The 23,060-nt window shown below is 37.9% G+C and overlaps 2 protein-coding genes across 3 annotated transcripts; both read left to right on the forward strand.

Annotated features, from left to right (window-relative positions):
* Positions 1-26: 26 nt before the first annotated feature.
* On the forward strand, positions 27-9,429 carry LOC143850002 (uncharacterized). Of its 2 annotated transcripts, none has more exons than XM_077359337.1 (9): positions 27-348; positions 2,737-2,900; positions 3,637-3,760; positions 3,851-3,977; positions 5,702-5,766; positions 5,901-8,475; positions 8,577-8,663; positions 8,763-8,867; positions 8,977-9,429. In XM_077359337.1, the coding sequence occupies exons 1-9, from the start codon at positions 194-196 to the stop codon at positions 9,025-9,027; spliced, it is 3,453 nt and encodes a 1,150-aa protein (XP_077215452.1). In that variant the 5' UTR covers positions 27-193; the 3' UTR covers positions 9,028-9,429. The 2 variants fall into 2 exon arrangements, with proteins under 2 accessions (XP_077215452.1, XP_077215453.1); XM_077359338.1 differs by lacking the exon at positions 27-348 and adding an exon at positions 1,983-2,366.
* Positions 9,430-11,566: 2,137 nt separating this feature from the next.
* Positions 11,567-21,660, forward strand: LOC143851695 (uncharacterized). The gene is made up of 4 exons (XM_077361177.1): positions 11,567-12,090; positions 13,231-13,300; positions 13,394-13,487; positions 21,467-21,660. Exons 1-3 carry the CDS (start codon positions 11,752-11,754, stop codon positions 13,444-13,446), a joined length of 462 nt encoding a protein of 153 aa, XP_077217292.1. The 5' UTR covers positions 11,567-11,751; the 3' UTR covers positions 13,447-13,487; positions 21,467-21,660.
* The last annotated feature ends 1,400 nt before the right edge of the window (positions 21,661-23,060 follow it).

A 23,060-nucleotide genomic window follows, 5' to 3' on the forward strand; every position in this document is an offset into this window, starting at 1 on the left:
ACTCCATTCAGCTTTATCATTAAATATTCCGCACATCTCTCGTTGCATATTCATTCAAACATTTCCCTTCCCAAAACCCAAAACTAAAAACTATAACTCTCCCTCTCTCTGCTCTTTTAAGAAGCTGTAATGCCAGAAAGGTAGGGAGAACAGAAACCCAATTCAGAATTGAAGGTTTTGAGCTATAGAAGCAATGCACATCACTAGATATCTGATTAGAAACGAGTACAGTTTAGGAAATCCAGAGCTATACAGAGCTGCTGATAGAGATGATCCAGAAGCCCTACTTGAAGGCGTGGCCATGGCCGGACTCGTTGGAGTTTTGCGACAATTGGGAGACCTCTCTGAGTGAGTTTTTCTCTTTCATTTCATTTGTTGGAGTTCCTCTTTTGTTTTTTGAATGTGTTATGATTTGGGTTTTGGTGTTTGAAGAGAATGTGAGGGGATTAGGGCATGAAGTGGGTGTTTTGGTGATGGGATAGGTGGGTTCATCTTTTTATGGTGTTGGGTTGTTTGGAAATTTTAATTATTAGATAGGTAGATGGATGGGGAGTGATATTGTGAAATTTCCTCTATTTGGTTTCTGTATGTATGTGAGAATTTGATGATAGAAAATCTACACTGGTATTTTAGCCAAGCCTGCAAATAAAAATATATAATAGGTAACAAATCTATACTATATAGAAGCAAAGGCCCACTTTTATATTTTAGGAGCTAATTAAAATCTATTTCCATGGAGAGGGTGGGGCTACTAATTTTTTTGGGGGAGGGGTTACTAAATCGATTTCCAAGTTGGGGATGGAGGGGATGGACCCAAGGTTTTAAATTTTGGTTTCGGTCGCCACAGAAATGATAACGTTTCGGATTCAGTTGGAAATGTTGTTGGGAATCTTGTAAAATAAAAAAAAACATAGGTTACATGTGCAAATCGTAGAATTTAAAGATGAAACTTCAGGAAATGCCTGAATAAGCACAAATACACGTTGTTAACTTACCAACTTCTCCAAAAAGCTTAAGCTGTTGGAGAAAGGCGTTATTTATCTTTTATACTTTAACACTCCCCCACACATGTGGCCCACTCGGAAAGCATGTGGCACATGTGGTCCCACTTTGGGCCAACCATCGCATGTGGATTTTTGCTATCCGGGAGGTTTGAACTCGAAACCTTTGGCTCTGATACCATGTTAACCTACCAACTTCTCCAAAAGCTTAAGCTGTTGGAGAAAGGCATTATTTATCTTTTATACTTGAACACACGCCTATAAACCATCACATAATCAAGAAAACTATCCATGATGGTCCAAAAACATTGATCATTTAGTGACATGCACTGTCGCACATGTCTGATAATTTACTACATACCAAAATTCACATGCATTTCATATAAGTTTTTATACATAATACAATCACCACATTTTGCATGGAATTCATAAAGATATAATTTTGTAATACATAATATTATAGTATACCACTATTACACTTACAATTTTCATCAACTGGTCAGAAGTTTTCAAAACTAATCAGCCTCCCTCTTAGTTTGACAAATTTCATCAACTAGTCAGAATTTACAGAAAGAGGTCACAAAAGGATGAATCCCGCCCCCGACTTACCTGATACACGTGGTGAGTGGGTCGTTGCGTGTATCCGTAGGGACTAGTCCTACTCCCAAAGGGGGTGGGGACATCCTTTGTCAAAAAAAAAAAAAAAAAAATTCTCTTCATAAAACACACGGTTTTTTATAGTGCTTGTATTAGTCTATGTAGACGACATCATAACCGTTGGTAGTCACAATAATGAGTTTCAAAGGACAAAAGATAATCTAAACGAGAACTTATGAAAGATCCTAGAGAGTTGCGTTACTTCCTTTGAGTCGAAGTTGAGAGAACTAGGGAAGGTGATGGATCCTTTTGACTTGTTGTAGTATGGTAGGGCCTTACAGTACCTCACATTCACAAGATCAATTATTACTTTTGCAGTAAATTAGGTTTGTTAGTATCTCCATGACCCAACAAAGGAACACTAGCAAGCAGCCAAACTGATCATAATGTTAATCAAAGGCACACTAAATCATGAACTATTTTATGGAGTACATTTGAACAAAGAGGTCAAGGTTGAGGGGTACTTGGGCGCAAATTGGGCAGGTGATCCTGATACTAGGATTCCAGTTATAGGATCTTGCATTATAGCCAAAGGCTGTTAAATGTCATGGAGCAGAAAGAAGCAACATACAGTAGCCAACCTAGTCATCTAGTGCAGAGGTAGTCTACGAAGCCACGGTCTCTATCATTGCAGCAAAAGTTGTATTAGCTCTCTCCCTACAGAGTCCATCTCCTTCTATCTTCTACAATCTCATCATATGATTCAAGGTACTTTTGACAATTATATCTTGCCGACTTGATTTTTAAGCATATCTATATTTGCTATGAGTTTCTTTATAGTAAGCGCTTTTTCATATGTTAGGTACCTTTCATCTCACAAGCTGTGGATATCTTAGTTTTGATACCTTTCACCTCACAAGCCGCCGTGGATATAATAGTTTTGATACCTTTCATCTCACAAGCTGTGGATATCTTAGTTTTGATACCTTTCACCTCACAAGCCGCCGTGGATATAATAGTTTTGATACCTTTCATCTCACAAGCTGTGGATATTTTAGTTTTGAACAATCAATTCTTCTTTTCCACAGGAGATATATTATGTCCACATGAGTGATATTGTTTTTTTTTTATATGAAAGATTTGCGGCGGAAATTTTCGATGACTTGCATGAGGAAGTGATGTCTACTGCTGCTAGATGTAACGGATTAATGATTCGTGTCAAGCCGTTAGAAGCAGAGTTTCCATCAATTGAGAAGGCCTTTCTCTCTCAAACTAGTCATTCCCATTTCAGTTACAATGCAGGTTAGCATTCCCATTTCAAAGAAATGGTTAAATTTCTGTTTTATTGATAGTTGCAAAATCTCTATTTCTTAATGACCATATGAAACATACTAGTGGCTCTTTGTTTTATGTGGTTATCCATTCATTTCCCATGTTAGATAATCCCTGATTGTCGGCTTGACAATTGTCTTTGATTCATTAATCTGTCCATTCTGCCACCAATCTATCAAGGCTTGACAATCTGTTCGCTCAAATCCCTTCTTCAAATTAACATAAAATTTGATGATTATACATCTGCATTACACGTGTTAACTTGGAGCCTTAGTCATCCCTTTTGTTCGAACATTGTAAATTTTTTTATATAATTATTACTTTTTGAGCGAGTGAATGTTATATCTGGTAATGGGACAAAGTTCTACAATATAAAGTGAAGAATGAAAGAAAGAAAAATGTTGCCGGCTGTCAATACATTTTAGCATAAAGGCTAATATCTCAACATGCTTTTGAATTGTGGGTTGCATTTTGGGAAATGACATTCATGTGTATGTTCTTTCAATATCTCTGTTACACGTTATGGTCTAATTTGAACTTTAATACATTAATGGTCATGCTCGTGAAATTATAGACAAGTGTGATTCTTTAGAAGTCAGAAGGAAGCTCTACCTATAGTTGGCTAAAATGTTATCCATCATACTTCTTTGTCCCACTTGACGCATTAGTTTGTTTCTTGATTGCATGGGCTCATAATCTTTCGCAGGTTTTGACTGGCATGCTAATCTCCGAGTGGATGAGAATCTTATCACTCGAGGACGTTTGCCTCTCGTTATAATGGACTCTTACGAAGAATGTCGTGGTCCACCTCAATTATTCGTACTGGACAAGTATGATACTTTTGACCTCGCGACTTATTTTTCTGTCATAACCTACATATTTTTATTCTTCTTTTTTAATATATGCTCTTCTCCTATCAGGTTTGATATTGCTGGTGCCGGGGCTTGTTTAAAGAGATACTCTTATCCTTCGTTTTATAAGACGGAATTTGCCTCTGGAAAAATGAAATCTGAGTGTCAAAGAGAAAAGAAGTCCCGCAAAATCAAGGCATGGCATTCAACAGAGCAACAGCTTAGTATTATTAGTGTACCATGTGGGCTGTTTCTTTTCAGCTCTTTAGCGCATGCTTTATTATCAGAATCATGATATTTTAGTCTGTTTATGGTTCTTTCCTTCATCAATTTATTAATGATTAATCTGCCCTTTATTAGTAATGATCCTGTTCAAAGATTTGTCACAGTGGTTTATTTGTTCTAGACCCTAAAGGTTGTAAACAAGTACCCTGATCTTGGTACTGAAACTTGCATAAATAGTGTGAATTCTCACTTATCAACCATGTTGAAGATTTGCACTTTCTTGGACTTGCAATTGTAAGTGTGGCCTGCTCCCTAGTCCTTTGTCCACCTCAAGCCCTGGAGACATGGTTGATTCATTCTTTGGTTGGATTTCCTTCAAGGGATGCTCTATTTTTCATCTCCAGCAACAATTCACCCAGTCAATCACCATTCATGCATTCCCTTTCATCAATTCCTTGTTTGAGTAGTGTTACACCTGCTACAATTTTGTGAGAAGGGAGTTTATGGTGTATCAGTTTCTGGGAAGACCTTCTCATCGGCATATGAGTTTGCGGGAGAGGTTTCAGCACACATAAGTTTGTGGAATGGAACTCTAATCATACCAGTTCATGGTGGGATCATTTTCCGTGTGAATCAGTGCCGATGCATTCCCTTTTCTTCTATTCTTAAAGCCATTCTTGATGCATCATATTTTTTTTTTTTATCTTGTACTGTTTATTGGAGAGTTTTTCCAGTCATTTTCCAATTGGATTTTGTCTCATTCTCAGTTCTATTGCAATATATTCGAGCCCTTTATGCTCCATTTAATGTTTGGTTTGTTTTTGCTTTGGATTTGGAAAATTTTCATGCAAAACAGTCCATTTTTCATAGTTGAATCTTACTATTGCATTGTGGATTACTGGATTTTGGATTAGGATTATTACAACTTCCTACCTGAGCTGGTCTAATGGGTGCTAGAGAACTTGGGATAGTGAATATTTTGAGATCTCAGACTACTGAGAATTTTGAAAATTTAACAGCAATGGTAATTTAATGGGGTTACCAGAGAACCAGGCTATTGAGTATCGGAGAACTCTGGCTAGTGAGTTGGTTTAACATTATCATCCTAGGTTGGATGATCTAATTGTAGTGATTTGGCTTTACAGTTCCCTGAGGAAATAGTCTAATTGTCATAGGATAACAAAGAACCTGGCTAATGAGTACCGAAGAACCAAGTATTTGGATCTTAAGGATTTGGGAGGCTCTCTTAAGGTAGAATGAAACTCATCAACACCATCCCTTGGGCTAATAGAAGAAAACGAAAGTTCTTGGAGATTAGCACATTTTATCAATGAGTTATTTTACCTTTGCTTCGGAAATGAGTTTTCCTTTTCTCTTATTCCTATAACTATAAGCACTAATGAGTAATGACTTAGCTGAGTCTCTTGATTGGAGTTGGATCCACAGAGATGTATTCCAGGTGGACCAAATAAGCTGTTACCATTTCCGAAAAAACATAGTAACCTTTCATCCGTCACCATTCTATATTCTCAGACCTCGTGAGGTTCAGTGTTTCCTTGTCACTATGCATATTTTCTTTCATGATATCATTGCAGTTATTCAGCACAAAGCTTTCTTTTTTGTCAAAGAAATCCATATAATATGTATGCTGTGAACTAACAGTATGGAACCCACTTTTTCATTTCTCTTTGTCAGAAGAAAGGATTGCGATGGAAGAATGGAGAATCACCAGAGTTTTCAGCATCTGATTTCAGTTCCAAGTATGACCTCAAATTTCTCCTTGCCAAACATGGAACTAATTTTGTGCCTTGGATTTTTGTTTTCACCATGGCAAACTGAAACCCTATGGTGTAAATTGTTGGTTGGTTGCTCAGATTTCATTCTAATGATGCAGATTGAACCATGTGGCATCTGATGAACACACTGAGAAAATCCCTACACATGGTGTGAGGTTGAAGAGAAGGAACTTTAATGGTTCCACTTTTAATTCAAGAACTGGTAGAATCTACATGGAGCACATCCTCAAAATGCATTCACCTGAGCACAATGTTTCTTGTGAAAATTCTGTGGACCCCACCCGCTCAAAGTTGAATTCTAATGATACTAGTGAGTCAACGCATGAAATGTGTGAAGTTGGTATAGTGGGTTCAGCTATCAAATGGAAGAGGGATGGAACGAGAGTTCCCTTTCCTAATAGAGAGGAAGTACTTATACCATCGGATGAATTCGAGGAAGATATGATTGAAATAGGAATGCTAAAATCCATGCCTGAACCAACATGTGAATTTGAAGCAAAGAAAGTTCCATCTATGTTTGACCCGGTGGATCAAAAGGATGCATTGGTTGACAGTGAAAGCAAGACAGATGATGACAATGCTAGTGAATTGGAAAATTACATGGATGCGTTTACTACAATGGAGTCAGAACTGGAAACAGGTTATGAGAGTAGAGTTAAGCATGACTCTGACACAAATGATGAACAATTGGAACTTGGGGGCCGACATTCAGAATCCCGTTCGGCTGAAAATTCTAGTGCATCATCTGATTGGAACAACTCATTTAAAAATGGAAGATCCTGTGGAGCCAACTCAGAAACTTTAAGCAATTTTGCTTATTTGCCACCTTCTCATGGCAATGAAATTGCTTCTTTGGACACTCCTATGACTTTTGATGATTCTCTCAAATCGGAATATGTTGGTCCTTGCTTAGCATATGAGAAGCCACAGTCCGGAACTGCAGAGAATCTGTTAAGTAAAATTTCCCAAGATGCAATCTATGATGTATCATTTGGAAAGTTCTTGAGAAATTCTGACATTTTAGGGACTAAATCTTCAGAGGAATTATTACCTAACGGGAATAGCAATGAAGTCTCTGAGATTACAAGTTATGCTTGTGAACTTGGTGAAGCATCTTGTGGTTCTTGCATTGCAGATTCAACATCTACTCTTAGCCATTTAAGTCCTAGTGTGAGTTTGGGTGAAGTTCAATTGTCTAGACCGAACCAAACTAAAATTTGGATAAATGGAAAGCTTGATTTATCTAACTCTGAGGCTTTGCCAAGAGAAGAACAGCCCAATAGCCCAATAAAGCAAGAGCGAGACAATTGTCCAGATAGCACATCATCTCTCATATGTTTACCTGTTATTCCCCCTCACACTGAGTCTCAACACTTCTGTGATGCCAAGTCTCATATAGCAGCTTCATCAGAAATTGCCACGGATTGGGAAACATTATTGTCCAACAATCTCGGATCATTATCTAATGCATCCGAGAGTGACATGAAAAATATTCATGTCCCCGAAGGAATTTATGTGAACCCCTTCCATACAGTCGGAAACAATGTTGACCTTGATACTGCATCGTCTGCTGAGATTCATATGCAATCCGATGATTTAGAAACCAGATCCATTCCTGTGGAAGCAGACTCTAATGGTTTTTGTCTTGACCTAATCAGTTCTCAAAAGGCATCTAATGTGGAAGATCTTGTAGACTGTCTTTCCAGTGAAACAGGTTTGGATTGGCATAAAATGGAGACCATGGGACCATCTAATGTCAAAGAACTTATAGGATCAGACGTGCAAAGAATCCCCACCATTGTTGTTTCTGAAAACAAAGAGGATCCAGTATTTATTCCTACAGGTCTGAAATTGGAGTCATATAATCCAAATTCCTTGGACTCTGATTATTCCAGGACTGAATTTCTTAATTGTTTGATGCCAATTGAAGGAATCCAAATCCATATGCATTCTAGTAATGGTTCACAAGGCCCCATAACTTCGAGGGAAAGTGATCAAGGTTCTGAATCAAAATTTCCCCACCAGAGTCATCCTTCCAGGAGTATGAAAGATGCCATGTATGCATACATGATTAATGGGTTGAATATATCTTCGAGGGAAAGATTTCACAGTGATCAAGGTGCTGGTAATGACATGATTAATGGGTTGAATATATCTTCACAAACCAAATCTGGTTGCGTGGTGTCAGAGCTAGAAGCATGTATACCATCTGTGCTTAATTTTGAGAGTTCTGAGTTAGCTACAAGCTCATCTGATTCATATATCTCTGCTATAACATCATCACCAATCTTTACCAGCTTTAACCTGCTCATCCCTGATATGACTCACAACCAACTCTTTGAATTTTCGCTACCAGATCCTAATGCTCTACAAACCAATGTGGAGATGCCTCCACTTCCACCCCTTCCTCCTCTAGAATGGAGAGTTGGAAAGTTCAGTCATGGCTTGCTAAATTTAGACGGAGCAATGTCAAAACCTGCTAACTCGTTGGCACCACTACCAGGCCTAAAAGATGAGAAGCCTCAACATCGTGCCCTAACTTTTGAGGGAGAAATGGTGTACCCTCTCAGCTCATTTGCACAGAAGCCAGACATGGAAGATCAGAAGCCTCAACAGGGTTTGCGACCTAGAGACCCTCTGATTGAGGCCGTCGCTTCTCATGACAAAAGCAAGGTAAAGATGGTTTTTGGTTCTGTACGTATTTAGCTATGAATCTCTTCAGTAGATTTTGAAGAATTGGGTTCTGATTTTCGAACCATTTAATGATCTTGCAGTTGAGGAAAGTGTCAGAAAGAATTGGACCTGTAATGAGGCCAAACATAGATGAGAGCGACTCATTGCTAGAACAGATAAGAACCAAGGTAGGATAAAGATCTCTTATTTCTGCATTAATTTTTATCAATCAATAATATTCTAAGGCATTGTCATAGCATCTAATTTAGAGAACCTGATTCTGCCAGTCTTTCAACCTTAAACCTGCTGTTGTGACGAAGCCCATCATTCATGGTCCCAAGACAAACTTAAATGTTGCTGCCGTTTTAGAGAAAGCTAACACAATTCGCCAGGTTGGCTCCTGACAAGTAACTTCTTTTGCTTTATTTCTATTGCTTTAGACCTTGATAGCTTTTCTTTATCTTGAGTGCCATCTCATTCCAAATGCGTTCATTGGTATAGGCATTCGTGGGAAGTGATGAAGATGATGGAGATAGTTGGAGTGATTGTTGAACACCATGATTTTGTGTTCTTTGGTTCTGTTCTTTTTTTCCTTCAATTATAACTTGGTTGAGGCAATGGGCGATGTCTGAAATGGAGGAAACTGTAAAGGCATGTATATGCACTGGACTGACATTGGTAAGTGGAAAGGCTTTTCCTCTTTGCCGTCATTTTATGTCCATATATGATAATTCTTTTGTCAAATATGACTAATAGTTGTGTCTTACCCTCGAAAAGTTGGATTGGTCAAATGAAACATGATCTTGAGGGGCTCACTGTTACATCTGTATCAATCTCTGATACATTTTGGATGTAAATTGAACATCATATTACTGAAGAAGTGCTGACATGAAGAGAGAGTTCTGTCCAAGCCAGTACAATTTCTTTTTTATCAGAACCCAAATTAAAAATCAATCCTGTTCGTACTTTTATTTTTATTTCTTTTCATCTCATTCTTCCTAGATTTAGTAAATATTACTCCTATTTCATATTCATATTGGGAAAAGAAACATGGTATTGATTTGATATTGCTACAAGGATTTTAGATTTGAATTTATGAACTTGGATTTCTTTGATAAAATACTTGGTTGTGATGTTTCATTTTGATCACCAACTAAACACATAGTATGAGGTTTAGCTCGTACGTGCATGGAAATTGATGTCAAATTTTAAGGGTATTCAGGCCATGTTAGTGGGAAAACTTTAAGAAACAAAAAAGGGACGGGAAGAACAAAATAAAGGTAAAAATATCATTTTTCTTTAGTAACATGGTTTTTGGTAACATAATTAGTCTGTGTTAAAAAGTGGAACTTTATAGTGATCCAGTGGCCCCCACTTGGAAATTATTGCCTTTAGTTCAACCATGTTTGGATAATTATAAACCGTTGATCAATATTCAAATCAGCCAATCAACGACGCCACCCAAATGGTTTTCTTTTTTTAAATAAATTTCCCCCTTATTTTTAAGATTTTTTTTATTCTTTGTTTTTCCTCATTTTTTTTACTTTGGATGTACAAACCTACCCAATTACTTACCCCTTCATACTTACTATGGTTTTTTAGTGGTAAGAGGTAAATGAAGGGGAGAGGGCAACCTATTTACTAGGTAAAATGAAGTATGTGAGTTTACTCCAAGTAGAAGAGTCATAGTTTTCAGGTAGACAGTAAACGAATGTTTTACCCCTTATTTATCCCCATTGGAACCGATCTTAAATGTTACCTTTGGTAATATGATCAGTCTATCTTAAATGTTATATTTACAGTGATCAAGTCCATTGATCTAGTGGCCCCTACTAAGCAATTCATGGCATTTGGTTCTACCATATTTGGATAGTTAAAAGTCGTTGGTCAATACCTTGAGCAAGTGAGCTAATCAACGAGGCAACCAAAGACTATGAACAAAATCACTAGTGGCGTCCAGGTGACAGTAAGCCTACCAAACTAGCACAACGAGAACTATATTCACTGGAAGAGGACATCTTTTCCCCTTTTGTTACTCTAATCAGTCATTTTTATAAATAAAATTTCATTACCTTTTCTAAGTAAAAAAAATGAACAAATCACTAATGGTAAAAAAAATCAGTAAAAATGATCATTGTACAGTGCTACATGTATGGTGCATTGGACCTTACCAAGAAAATAGTAACAAGGCTCTCTGCCTAGTGATTGCCTTTAACTTTTACTAAAATCGTGTGGACCATGTATGGGATTGCCTCAACATGGAGATGCTAAGATGTGTTTGGGTTGCTGGAATCAGGCACTAAAATTTGTATCCTATTCTGATTCTGCTGTTTGGTTCCAAAAAAAAAAAACAAAAACAAAATAAAAGAATCGTAATTAACAAGCGGAAATGACACCGGAACGGAATTAAAGGGGGAAGGGACTGAAATTTGTTTACCCACTTACTAAGTGGTATTTTGATTTCGCTTGGTCGAAATAAATTTTTTTATTGCTTTTTGATTAAATATTTTATTTAATTTTTTCCATTCTATTTACGTGGAATCAAAGTAGGAATTGGAATTGGGCGTCGATTCCGATTCCCAACTACAACAATCCAAATGTGGTCTGTCCTAATACTTTGCTTAGTCAAAACAATTTTACATATGCAACTGAGGTTCTATAATTCATATTATCGGTGGCCGTATTTTTATATAAGGTATTAGAGAGTATTTACCAAATAGATAGGTGGTTTCTCTTCTGTGGAGATCGAAGGGTAGTAACCCTGTTGCCTCGAGGGGTAAATATATGAAATAAACTCGGGGACCTCCCATTGCCATTGTTAGGCTAACCCGACCCGAGTTGCACCCCTAATTATTCTATTATTTTGAGTATATGTGACTGGTTCACACACACCCTCAAAATTAGTCAACCACCCATGTTACTTTGTGCTAATTGTAAAAATGTAAAATAAATTTATGGGTAATCCCCAAAATATTAAAATGTTTGATGTTATAATATAATATAATATTTCCAACATATGACTTTTGACAAAGACATGCCGAATTTCTGCTATTATCAAAAACATGGTAGTGCCAACATCAGTAGCCTTTATTTATTTATCTTCTTCTCCACTTATTTATCTTCCTCCTTTTGCAGAGAAGGGTTTAAGTTTCTGCAATATTACTTCCCAAATTTAAAATCTATAGAAATGGGAACCAAATAACTCCGTAAACCCAGAAATCAAAAGGGTTATAAAAAATCCCTCTTCCTTTCTTCTAAGATTTCAACCTCTGTTTTATGGGAAAATCACTTCCCTCGGTAACCAAGCTCCAGGATTTCGCTAGGGTCACTGCACAAAATCTCAACGGTCCAAAATTCCCAATACCCAGATCAAAGATCAAGTTCTCTCCCGAGTTCTCCAAATCTTTGGAGGGTGGTTATTTGGAGAGAAAGATTAGGAAGATGGAGGGCCCACAAAGGGAGAATCGGATTCCCCTTTCAGAGGTTGTTTCAGACTGTATGAAACGGTGGTTTCAGGACACTCTCAAAGAGGCAAGGGCTGGTGATATTGGCATGCAGGTCCTTGTGGGGCAGATGTACTTCAGAGGTTATGGAATTCCCAAAGATGTGCATAAGGTGATCTATGATTTCTAGATTATTACTGGGTTTTCTTTTGTTCTTTTTTTATTTTTTATATAGTTTTAGTACAACTGTTTCTACTGTTTTAGGTTGTTAAGAATCCAAATCGGTTCGCAACATGATTGATTTTCTTAGAGGGAAGATCAGCCTCTTGACCCACTTCGAGGGAAGGTTTAGTCCTCCTTTGTGCACAAAGACACACTCTATGGAACAAGTTTCTTCATTGATTTAAAAACAAGCTACTTACATAGTTACATGTTATTTATATAAAACCCATTTCACCACATCATCTAGAGCACCTACTCAAGCCAAGACTCCTATCTATACCAAATAACTAGAGATTAAATACTGCAAAATATAAACTAATTTATTCTACCCTAAATGTGACCTATCTAGGCTTGTAACATAGGATTTTCCTTTCTTTCTATCATATCAAAATTCCTGTTTGTGTTATTGGTATTAGGAACCCAAATCGGTTAGCAACATGATTGATCTTCTTAGAGGGAAGATCAGCCTCTCCATTCAAAAAGGGAAGATCAGCCTCTCGACCCACTTCGAGGGAAGGGTCAGGCCTCTGTGTGCAAGAACACAATTTTAGAGATAAATTTCTTCATTCATTGTTTTGACAAAAGACTACTTATGTGTATTTATACCAAATGGAAAACCCATTTGGTAGCCACTTGACCACTTCCTCTAAAACTCCTACCCAAGCCCATCTAGATATTGTAACCCTCGTCTCTAAGACTCCTACCGATACAAAACAACTAGAATGCAAAGTCCAAAAATTATAAAAATCCAAACTAATTTATTTCACTGTAATTGGGACCCATCCAGGGAAGTAACAATTGGGTTTGGGGAAACATTAGGTTATTAATTTATTTATTTGTTCTAGATGTTGTGGAGTGTAAATGGTATTTTTTTTGGCTTGTAGTTGCTGTTTGATTTGTGTAATTTCTTGCTTTCCTCATTTTCTTTCCTGTCAATAGTTTTCCGATTTGTTGTCTATAGGTTGTTAAAGATATGATGCTTTGTGGTTTTTTTAAGTTTTCCCTTTCATAACTTCTGGTTATTAAGGTGTTTTCTTTTGCTTAAGATTTAATTATTGAGTTTTTTTTAATCTTTCTGTTGGGATGTCAGGGAAGGGTTTGGATTACTAAAGCATCAAAGAATCGGTCATCGGTTTGGAAAGTCAGTGACAAGCACCCTGGTGAGTACTGCCTTCTCTTTTCTCTTCTTGGTTGAATTTCTTTTATGGGCTCGTTTTTCCGTGGTGGATCTTAATTATTATTTTTTGTTTTAGGTTATAATGCAAGCGACTCTGACTCGGATGAGTTGAAGGGTGATTTAAAATAAGTCTGATTAGATATGATCTCTGTTATGTGAATGCTAGCAATGTGAGTTGGATTCTTGGTCTTAGTAGGGTTAACCTACATTCAGTTGCATTTGGGTTTGATTGAATGTTCGGAGGAATTTGATAGGTCACATGTTTTGGTTTGTTATCTGATGCAACTGCTTGATAATCTGATATTGGGGCATTGCATGATTTTTTTTGTTGAATGGTTGGGGCATTGCATGATTAATGGTGTTTTAGTTTGCAAAATTAAAATTTATCTGCTCTTGATACGAATGAACCTGATGCAACCTATGATAAAAATAAAATCCAATAGTCGTAGCTCTTGACTACAATGATCAATATAATTCTTCAAATTTGAAATCAAAGAAAAGAAAATTACTACAGAAAAATGACAACTAACCTTTCAACAAATAACAAATCAAAAGGATGAAAATTTACTGATTTAATCTAGGTTTTCTACAACCGTAGATCAAATCCCCAAAAATTGTACAAAAAATATTACAGAAATCTTTGAAACTGGAGTCTTCCTCTACAAGAAAACCCCATGAACAGAAAAAGCAACACAAGCTTCTACAAACCTAGCTTTCTTATTCCAAATATGCACAAAAACTTCCCCAAAGCTAAACTCAGTTACATATATATTGAGGAAAAAAAACCAAGAAAGCTCTAAAGCCCTAAATTAAAAACTCCTCACTTTTTTACAATAATACCCTCACATAAAGCTCTTCATGTTTGTCAACTTCTTGCTGTTTTATATCGTCTATAGGCTCCTCAGGCTTAGTTTGAAAATTTTTATGCCATGGTTATGAGAGTTGCCGTTCTATGTATCGAGCATAATTTGACAATGTTTACATCTTGTCCCTCTCATTGTAGTTTGACAAATTTAGCGCAGCGGTTATGAGAGTTTGCATTTTATGTAGTGAGCATAATTTGGCAATTTTTGCCTCTTGTTCCTCTCATTGTGGAGTTATCCTTCTGTATATGTGGTTGATATAATCATCATTGGTGATGATTCTCATGGTGTTGAGATGGTTAACTTTAGCGATATTTCGAGGTGAAGGATCTTCTTATTTATTTATATTTGTGTAATCTTCTTTGAATATTTTTTAGCCAATTTTTAAAGTCTGGAGGTTGCTACATCGATACTTTTGTTGCAGCTGAAATTCACTTTTGAACGTAACAATGTATTACAACAGATAGATGATGATTGGTACACTGCTAGAAAATATTCATCTGAACTTCAGGTGGCCTCTCTCATGATAGTACATTAGCCTTCTCCTTAAGAGGGGAAAATTATGCCCTCATGATTGGGATCCGGGTCCGGCGATGGAAAGGATTGAATCTAAACTTGAAAGCTAGAAAGGGAGATATATATCCCTTCCTGGTAGGATCACATTCCTCAAGGCATTTCTCAACATTCTAACCTACGTATCTATGTTGAGAATTCTGTTTTCTGTTGCGAAAGGTATTGAACAAAATACTTCGCAATTTCCTCTGGAACGATGATCATCAGGACAATGCAGCTGATAATCTAGATGCAGGTTTTTTAGCCTACGTCTGTTGGCAGACTTGGAGTTAACAACATCAGCCATCAAAATCCAGTCTTCCTTGCCAAGTTGTTGTGGTGATTGTTCGATAGAGTGGATGAGCTTTGTTCTAAGGTCATGCACTTCAAATGCACTATTATTCATTAGAATGGATGACCTTTGGTCTAAGATCATGCGCTTCAAATACCAATTGAAGGGTAGGTGCCTCAGGCTTGGTACATCTGGATCCCTAGCCTGGAAGTCTTAAGAATTTAGAACCTTCACGAACAATCTTTATATTTTTGTGGGTAATGGTGTGGAAACTTTCTTTTAGATGGATCATTGGCAAGGTTGCCCCAAATTTGCCCCGAGTTTTCCCATTTTTTCGGCTGAGCCTTTCACCTAAGGGCATCTGTGGCTTATTATATGGATTGTCCTGCTGCTACGCCCATAGTTATTCCTATCATTACATCTGGGGTTTCTCGTAGGATATTCTATGAGTTTTTTTGACTTTTCAGGTAAGTCCTCCCCTTTTTATCTTGATAAGCTGATTTGGACTCCTGTTATAATGGGATATTTTATTTCGAGTCCTACTCGCTTTTAGCTAGTCCATCCCACTTGGACTTTCCAAATATTTGGAAATCCATGGCATCCATGAGATCCATCGCCTTCTCTTTCTTGTGTGAGGTATAGTAAGTTCCTCACTGGTAATCAACTTGCTAATCGTAATAGCTGTGATGAGTTGGATTGCTGCTTTTGTGGCATGCTCGTTATCATATATTCAATCATAACTTGTGTTTCCATTTTCCATTGTTCCAATTTATTTTTTGGCCTGTTTAATGTCAATATGTCATTGCACAGGCTTTAGATCTATCATCCATTAGAATGTTTTGATCCTGGTGATGTAAACGTATTGGTAATAGAGGCTGGCCTGTCTGTGGTTGACCTTGTTCCCTTCTACATGTTTTGTTGTTGGAAAGAATACGACAACCACGTAATGGTAAAAGAATAAGTTGGGTTCTATTATTAATTGGATTATTGTTGAGGTTTCTGAAAGGGCCTGAAAGAGCTCAGCTTTCCTTAACACTCTGGCCTGTCTGTGGTCAACCTTGTTCCCTTCTACATGTTTTATTGTTGGAAAGAATAGGTGGTAAAAGAATAAGTTGGGTTCTATTATTAATTGGATTATTGTTGAGGTTTCTGAAAGGGCCTGAAAGAGCTCACCTTTCCTTAACACTCTTAAATGTCATTAGTAACTATTGGCTCGGTATCACTGCCTACTTCCTCCCATCTCGTTCTCAAGACATTTGGTGCGTGCCTCTTGCTGAATGGATTAGGCTTAACTTCGAGAACAGTGTCCATTATGGTTGTTCAACACCTGTGTTGCATGGATTCTTTGCACCCTTATGCTGAATCCGTGTTGAGATGCCTCCACATGCAAATTGAACATGGATTCGCATATGACACACCCGGATTCTTGTTGTAGCCGTGTCCTGCACGAATTATGTTTTTTCCGGGTGAATCCAACTCATGATTGTCTCTTTTAAAATGTGAATCCTGTATATTTTCCTTTTAAATGTGTTTTCTTAATTTTTTTCATACGAAGGAAGGGCATGTACTCTTTTAATAAAAACCCCAGCTCCTCGAACCTCGACCTTGGAACATTGACCCCCCCTTCCTCCTTCGACTCTACACCACTCAACTCAACTCAACTAAGACTTTGTCCCAAACTAGTTGGGGTCGGCTAATGAATCCTTTAGAAAATTTTCATGAAGGTGAAAGGATCTACCCGGCTCAAATTGACTAAGGCTAATCCTGACAATAGTTGGGCTCCTCCTTTTACTCTCTTAATAAAAAAACTCTTAACACCTCGATCATTCACTAGGGGTGTCAACGGATCCACTTCGAATCGGATCCGCCTATGTCTCGGTCTTGATCCATTCAAATCCCTTATAGGTTGGATCGGCTTCGTGGTGTTCTTGGGATCCTACTTCCCATGTCTTAGTCACGATCCATTTCAAATCGGACTGTCCATCGGAGTGTCCTTGTAGGTCCTACTTACACTGTACATAGTTAAAATTCTCAAAAGAGGGCTAGCGCGAGTTACAACTCGGCAACGACACAGCGGATTAGAGACTTAAAGTCAATGGTTAGAGAAGGGAAAGAAGAGGCTGACTCAGGACTTGAGACAAAATGAATGACAAAATATTGAAAATAGAAATAGCTCGAAAAATAGATATGGCTTATTTTTACTAAAATACCCTTGAAATAATACTTGATGTTATAAAATTGAAGGGTATTTTCATAAAATACTATAATAATATCAGATTTCGGACCATCCCGTGGTCTTATATTAGTTGTCTGGATCCAATCGGTTTTTTTTTTGGATCCTATGATCGGGATCAATCCAATCAGTTATTTTTTTCGGATCCTATGATCGGGATCCGAAATATTTCAATGGATACTAGTAGTGTGTCTAGGTCCTGTCCATTAAACTTCGGATTCGGATAGTCCACCAGACTGTTTGGATCTATTGACACCCCTATCCTTCACCTTCAAAATTTTCATGTATGTATCTATTAATTTTTTAATTTTTAATTTTTAAAATTTTATTTTATTTAAAAATTCCGAATCCACGAATCCTACTTTTTGGGGTTGCCGAATCCGACATCTCGAATCTGTGTTGGATCCTGACACGTGAATCCAAATCCATGCAACACAGTTCAACGCCTTCTCTTCTGATTTCATATCTTGTGGTGCCATTAGGCTTTGGTATTCCTTTGTCCACTTTGTCGGAGGATGGAATAGAAGCTTGCAGTGTGAAAAAAGTCTTTTTTATTTCTTGGGGGCCACGTCACCATCATTAATGCCACCCTTTCTAACCTAACGATTTATTTAATGACAATGCTTAAGATTCTTGTGGTGGTGTAAAAAAATACCCAAAAATCATCAAAGAGACTTTATGAGTAACGGAAAATAAATCTAACCATCTAGTAAAATGAGAACATGATCTTTTACCAAAGAATGAAGGAGGCATTCTTGTGGTGGTGTCAAAAAAACTTGCAAAACACAAAAAAGACTTTTTGTGAAGGGAAAACAATTAAAACATTAGTGAAATGGGATCAGGATCTCGTACCAAAGATTGAAGGGGGCTTAGAGATTGGAAACCTGGTTAGAAGAACAAAGCCTTAGTCGTCGTGGTGTTTTGGAGAAAAGGAAGGTGTCTTGTGGAGAAAAGTCATCTAAACTCCGGCTAGCAATGGATGGGTCAGAGGTTGCTAGATTAGGTAGAAGTTGAGGCTCAGAGGCATGGAACTCCATGAGTCCCTGCTCTAAAACATTTCCCAAGAGATTAGATTTAGGGTGGGTGTTGTGATGGGAGTGGGGTTTTGGAACGATAGATGGTTAGGAATTGTCCCTTTGTCACCTGCCTATTCGAGCATTTTTAGGATTGCTAAGAAAAAAGTGCTACAGTCTTTGAGTGCTACTCTGTGTGTGTGTGGGTGGGGGGGGTGGTGGGTGGGGGGGGAGGGGATAGAGTTCTATAGGAACCTTAAAGATCTGAAAGAGTTTGTTTTACTAACCTTCTGTGCAGCTTGCAGGAATGTCTCATATCTTAGGTTCAACTCGACCGGCGGATTTGTATCCCCGACCCAATAAGCTTGTTGTTCACATTCAAATCCTTCTTGTTTCTTCTTGGGTCACCCCTTCACCACACCTTTTCTTTTGCGAAAGCTTTGGAGATCGTTAGCCCCTCCCATAGTTGGACAAATGTGCTTTGCAAAATCATCACAATGGACATGCTCCAAATATGCAGAATCTAATTAGTGAACATGTGCGGCCTTTGTGAAGCAGAGGAAAAGTCAATCACTGCTTCTTCATTCATTGCAGAGTTTCATCTTTCATTTGGAGCCATATGTTTGAATCGTTCAATATTCAATGGGCGTTCCCCAACTTGATTAAAGATTTGGTATTGAACTAGCTAGTTAGAGGTATCAGATCCATGGTTTCGATCCTTAGGCACCTCACCCCCTTGACTGTATTGTGGGGAATTTTGTTGGAAAAGAATTCTCAAGTCTTTGAGGATAGAGTTTCTTTCCATAGATGGTTGGCATGCAAAATCAATTTCTCAGACGCGTCTTGGAGAATGTGGTCAAACTCAACGTCGACGATTGCTCTCTTGGCAACCCTTGCAAGGCGGGCCTTGGAGGCATTTCGGAGACTTTGAAGGGCACCATCATCTACTCCTTTGCTGGCCCAATTGTCCTTACTAGGCGTGCAACTTGGGCGGGCTCAACCCGGGAAAAAGTCAGGTTGGGTTGAGTTCGGGTCGGGCTTGGGTTCAGGTTCGGGTTGGGTTTTCTCAATCCGGGTTGAGGGCTTGGGCAACCCGACCCGAGTGAACCCAACATTTTTAATAATTTTTTTAATTTTTTAAGCTAAAAATCTCTGGTTGGGTCGGGTTGGAACTCGGGTCGGGTCAGGTTCGGGTTGACCAAATGGTTGCTCGGGTCGGGGTCGGGTTGGTCTCAACCCGACCCAACCCGACCCGAGTTGCACCCCTAGTCCTTACGGATGCCCTCTGGGGCAGATGCTCATGCTCTCCATAGGGGCACTAGCATCTTCTTTAACCAGATGGAGGGAAATCTTGTGGTTGAAGCCAACTCCTCACACTTTGTCTTGGGTTACAGGCAATGGAGATGCTCTGTGGAGGCGAGGCAAATTCATTGATGAGATTAGAGAGATGTGTAAAGATGGGTTCTTATCCTTTTCGTTGGTGGATTGCCTCACTAATTCAGGAGCACTTAGAGGTTTCTTGTACATTGGGCCTTCCTTACCCCCTGAAGTGCACTTTTTGTTTTGGGTAGGTGCGCTGGCATCAAAGGTCGGACCTCAAGTTTGTGTCTTAATTTTTCCCTTGAACATGGGGCTGTCCTTAACCCCTGAAGTTGGCTTGTAATCCTCTCTTGTTTTAATCTAGTTATCCTTTTAAAAATAGGAATGCTGTCCATCAATGGGTTCTGACATTCTCTTCCCCTTCAAACACCTAAAATACTTGAAATCATTTGCAACCAACACAGAGACCTGTTGTGTCCTTTTGAAGGCAATAATCAAGGGAAAAATTAGGACACAATTCTTGTCTTTGAAGTGTCCAGCTCAGGACTTGTTTGTTTGGACAAGTATATGTCTGAATTATCATGTGTTCCAACTTTCAAGTTAAATACAAGAAGACACCTATCTGGGTCCCTTCAAAATATAGCATGTATTTTGGTTCCTTTTCATCATGTTGTTACAATTTACTCTCAAATTTTGCTGTGGTTTGGTCTGATATTGCTTTCTCAATGAATGTCCCGAGTTTGAACTATCTCAGTCCTGGCCATTTTATGCTGAATGACCCTAAATCTCAAATGGACCCTACAAGATGATTGTATTCTTCTTTGAAGAAAATTTAATTCTCCCAGAGGTTTATCATTTGGATGGTCTTGATTGGAAGTGTCATCTACACTATATTTGAAATTCGAGACCTTCCCTTGCCTAAGTAGGTGGTTCTGATGCTCTAGTTGGTATGTGGTAGGTAGAAATTCCTCCATCTATTCTGAATTTTTGTCATGAGTTTCATTTTTGTCACGAGTTTCATTTGAATGCTGGTTGGTTACTTAAAGTGGATTTTCCACATACAGGATTTTTTTTTTTTCAATTTTGAATTGATGTATTGTATGTCTTTATAAACAGCATGGGTATATACACACACTGGCACTACTGCATCTTAAACAATTTGATAACTGCTCTCCCTTCTTTGTTTGACTTGAATCTATGTCCAACTTTGTTATGATTTGGAAGGAGAACAAAATGCCCTTCATTGGGGGATTAACCGTGACTCTGGAAAGGAACCAAATCACATTCTGCTCCTTTCTCCTCCATTGATTCATGTTTTGTGCTGTTAACACCACACCAATACGCAGAATATGGACTACTGGCTTGCGCGTGGGTGGTCATATTTCCTATTTCTGTGGGTTTTGTTGGTTTGAGTGTACGCTGCTCATTGCTTGCTTTCATTTTAAGCATAACATTAATTAGGCTTCGAAATTGAAATACTCAATTCTGAGTTATTAGTGACGTATTTATCTTCATTCACCATAATCGGGACCGCGCAGCACAAACCAGGTCCCAACATACCCAAGCTCAAGCAACACAGCTTTTTTGTATAGCCGTGTTATCATGCTTTTTAGGTATATGTTACAAAAGAAGAGGAGAATGGCATTTCTGAAATCTGAATATGTCAAAAGTCTGTTGGCCACTCGCTCTTGTTTCATGCGTTATCTGCAGTCTTCTTTTTTTTTAAAGCAAATTGTATTATCTGCAGTCTACCTTAGTTTGATTTGCTTTACTTTTATTGGCTTTTTTTTTTTTTTTTTGAGACATAGGGTATTGTATTGGCTTATTACAATCATTTTTCCTGTGGCTAACCTAAAGCTTCTTTTTTTCATTTCAGTGTCCACTTGATGCTGTGTCCATTACCCTTTTTTGTCTGCTGGGGTTCTTTTCTTGAATCTTACCAAAATTCTTCAGAGTCTGTATTGAGATTATCATTATACAAAGCCCTTACTGATCTTATTGGGAAACAATTTTTTGGGTTGAGAATTGTGTGGAATGAAAATGAAATAAAAGCAGATTTTTTCAGGTATAGCAGATGGGCATTTGAAAGCACATATCCAATTATATTGAGCTTTACCAGAATGCAGTAGTCTCATACTTTGGCTTTTTTCCATGTGATGAGATTCTATCATCAAATGAAAGAGAAAAAAATAAAAAATCACAAAATCCCCTTGGGAAACACCCTAAGCTCGAAATTTTGTTGGCGTTTTACTGATTATTGCAATTATTTTCACCTAAACCTTTATACTTCAGTATGCTCATGTTCAGTTTCTTGATCAAATTAGATAAATATGCTGGGATTTGCTAGTGACCATCGCATAAGGAATTTCGCGGACATGAGAGAGCAGCCACCTAAGATGAATTCGATGAATAAGACAAAAACTGAACCTATGTGGCTCCTCTCTCGTGCAACAGCCCAGAGAAGGCTCTCACCTTGTCGGGTCACATCAGCTGACCATGGACAATCTATATCATTTTCTCTTATCTAACTACTGATATGATCTTAGCCAAAGTAGAAATTAGAAGCTTGTAGCATATTAAGCGTAAAGGTGTAAGCATCTATCTCGCCTTGTTGCCGAGTAACATCAGCTGACCGTGGACAATCTTTTAGTAGGACTACACATCATAGAAACCTTCATAAAATGGATAGTTTGGTTCATCCTATGAAGATGATCTACAGGGTACATCCTATTAATGTTATGGTCGAACAAATGAATGGTTTCGATCATCCAATGAAGTGGGTTCCACTGTACTTTTCCAAAATAAAATAAAAACTGAACTTGACAGGTACACACCATATAAAACCTCATCTTATTCTTAGCTTCAAGAATAGTAATGAAGTGTTTTACCATAAGGGCCGATTGGATACCCCTTGGATTTGGATTTGAAGGTGAATTTGAATTTCCAAAATTCATGGATTCAAAATCTAGAATTTTAAAATTCACAAATTTATAAATAATGCCGTTTGGATGATCACGTATAGATTTGGATTTCAAATCTAAATTAATTTTTTTTTGTTTGGATGCTCTTTGGATTTGAATTTGAAATCTAACAAAACAAAAAAGCCCTAAAATACTTGATATATCGGCTTTTCAGCCATTTTCCATGATCCAGGGGTATTTTACCCTATATGGGGCTGTTTTGATCATTTTTTATGTCATAAGGGTGTTTTAGTCATTTTCCATGACTCAGGGTTCTTGGTCTTTTTCACCCGGTATAGGTGTATTCCGGTCATTTTGCATGATCCGGGGGTATTCTAGTCATCTTACCTAATATGGCGTATTTTTATCTTTTTTTATCTCATGAAGGTATTTTTAGTCATTTTAGTCATTTTTACATAATACAGAGGTGTTTCAGTAACTTTCCATAATCTTGGGGTGTTATTTTGATCATTTTTATGTCATAAGGGTATTTTAGTCATTTTGCACAAC

Source organism: Tasmannia lanceolata, unplaced genomic scaffold (genome assembly GCF_043159265.1).
Source record: "Tasmannia lanceolata isolate RefF3 unplaced genomic scaffold, GAP_Taslan_0.1 ptg000018l, whole genome shotgun sequence".
Classification (NCBI taxonomy): Eukaryota; Viridiplantae; Streptophyta; class Magnoliopsida; order Canellales; family Winteraceae; genus Tasmannia; species Tasmannia lanceolata.

Bases quoted from the DNA above. Each gene is read 5' to 3' on its own strand.
- LOC143850002 (XM_077359337.1), top strand. From the start codon at position 194: ATGCACATCACTAGATATCTGATTAGAAACGAGTACAGTTTAGGAAAT. The intron at 2,901-3,636 runs GTTAGCATTCCC...AATCTTTCGCAG, and splicing joins CCATTTCAGTTACAATGCAG to GTTTTGACTGGCATGCTAAT. The intron at 3,978-5,701 runs GCATGGCATTCA...TCTCTTTGTCAG, and splicing joins AGAAGTCCCGCAAAATCAAG to AAGAAAGGATTGCGATGGAA.
- LOC143851695 (XM_077361177.1), top strand. From the start codon at position 11,752: ATGGGAAAATCACTTCCCTCGGTAACCAAGCTCCAGGATTTCGCTAGG. The intron at 12,091-13,230 runs GTGATCTATGAT...TTGGGATGTCAG, and splicing joins TTCCCAAAGATGTGCATAAG to GGAAGGGTTTGGATTACTAA. The intron at 13,301-13,393 runs GTGAGTACTGCC...TTTTTGTTTTAG, and splicing joins AGTCAGTGACAAGCACCCTG to GTTATAATGCAAGCGACTCT.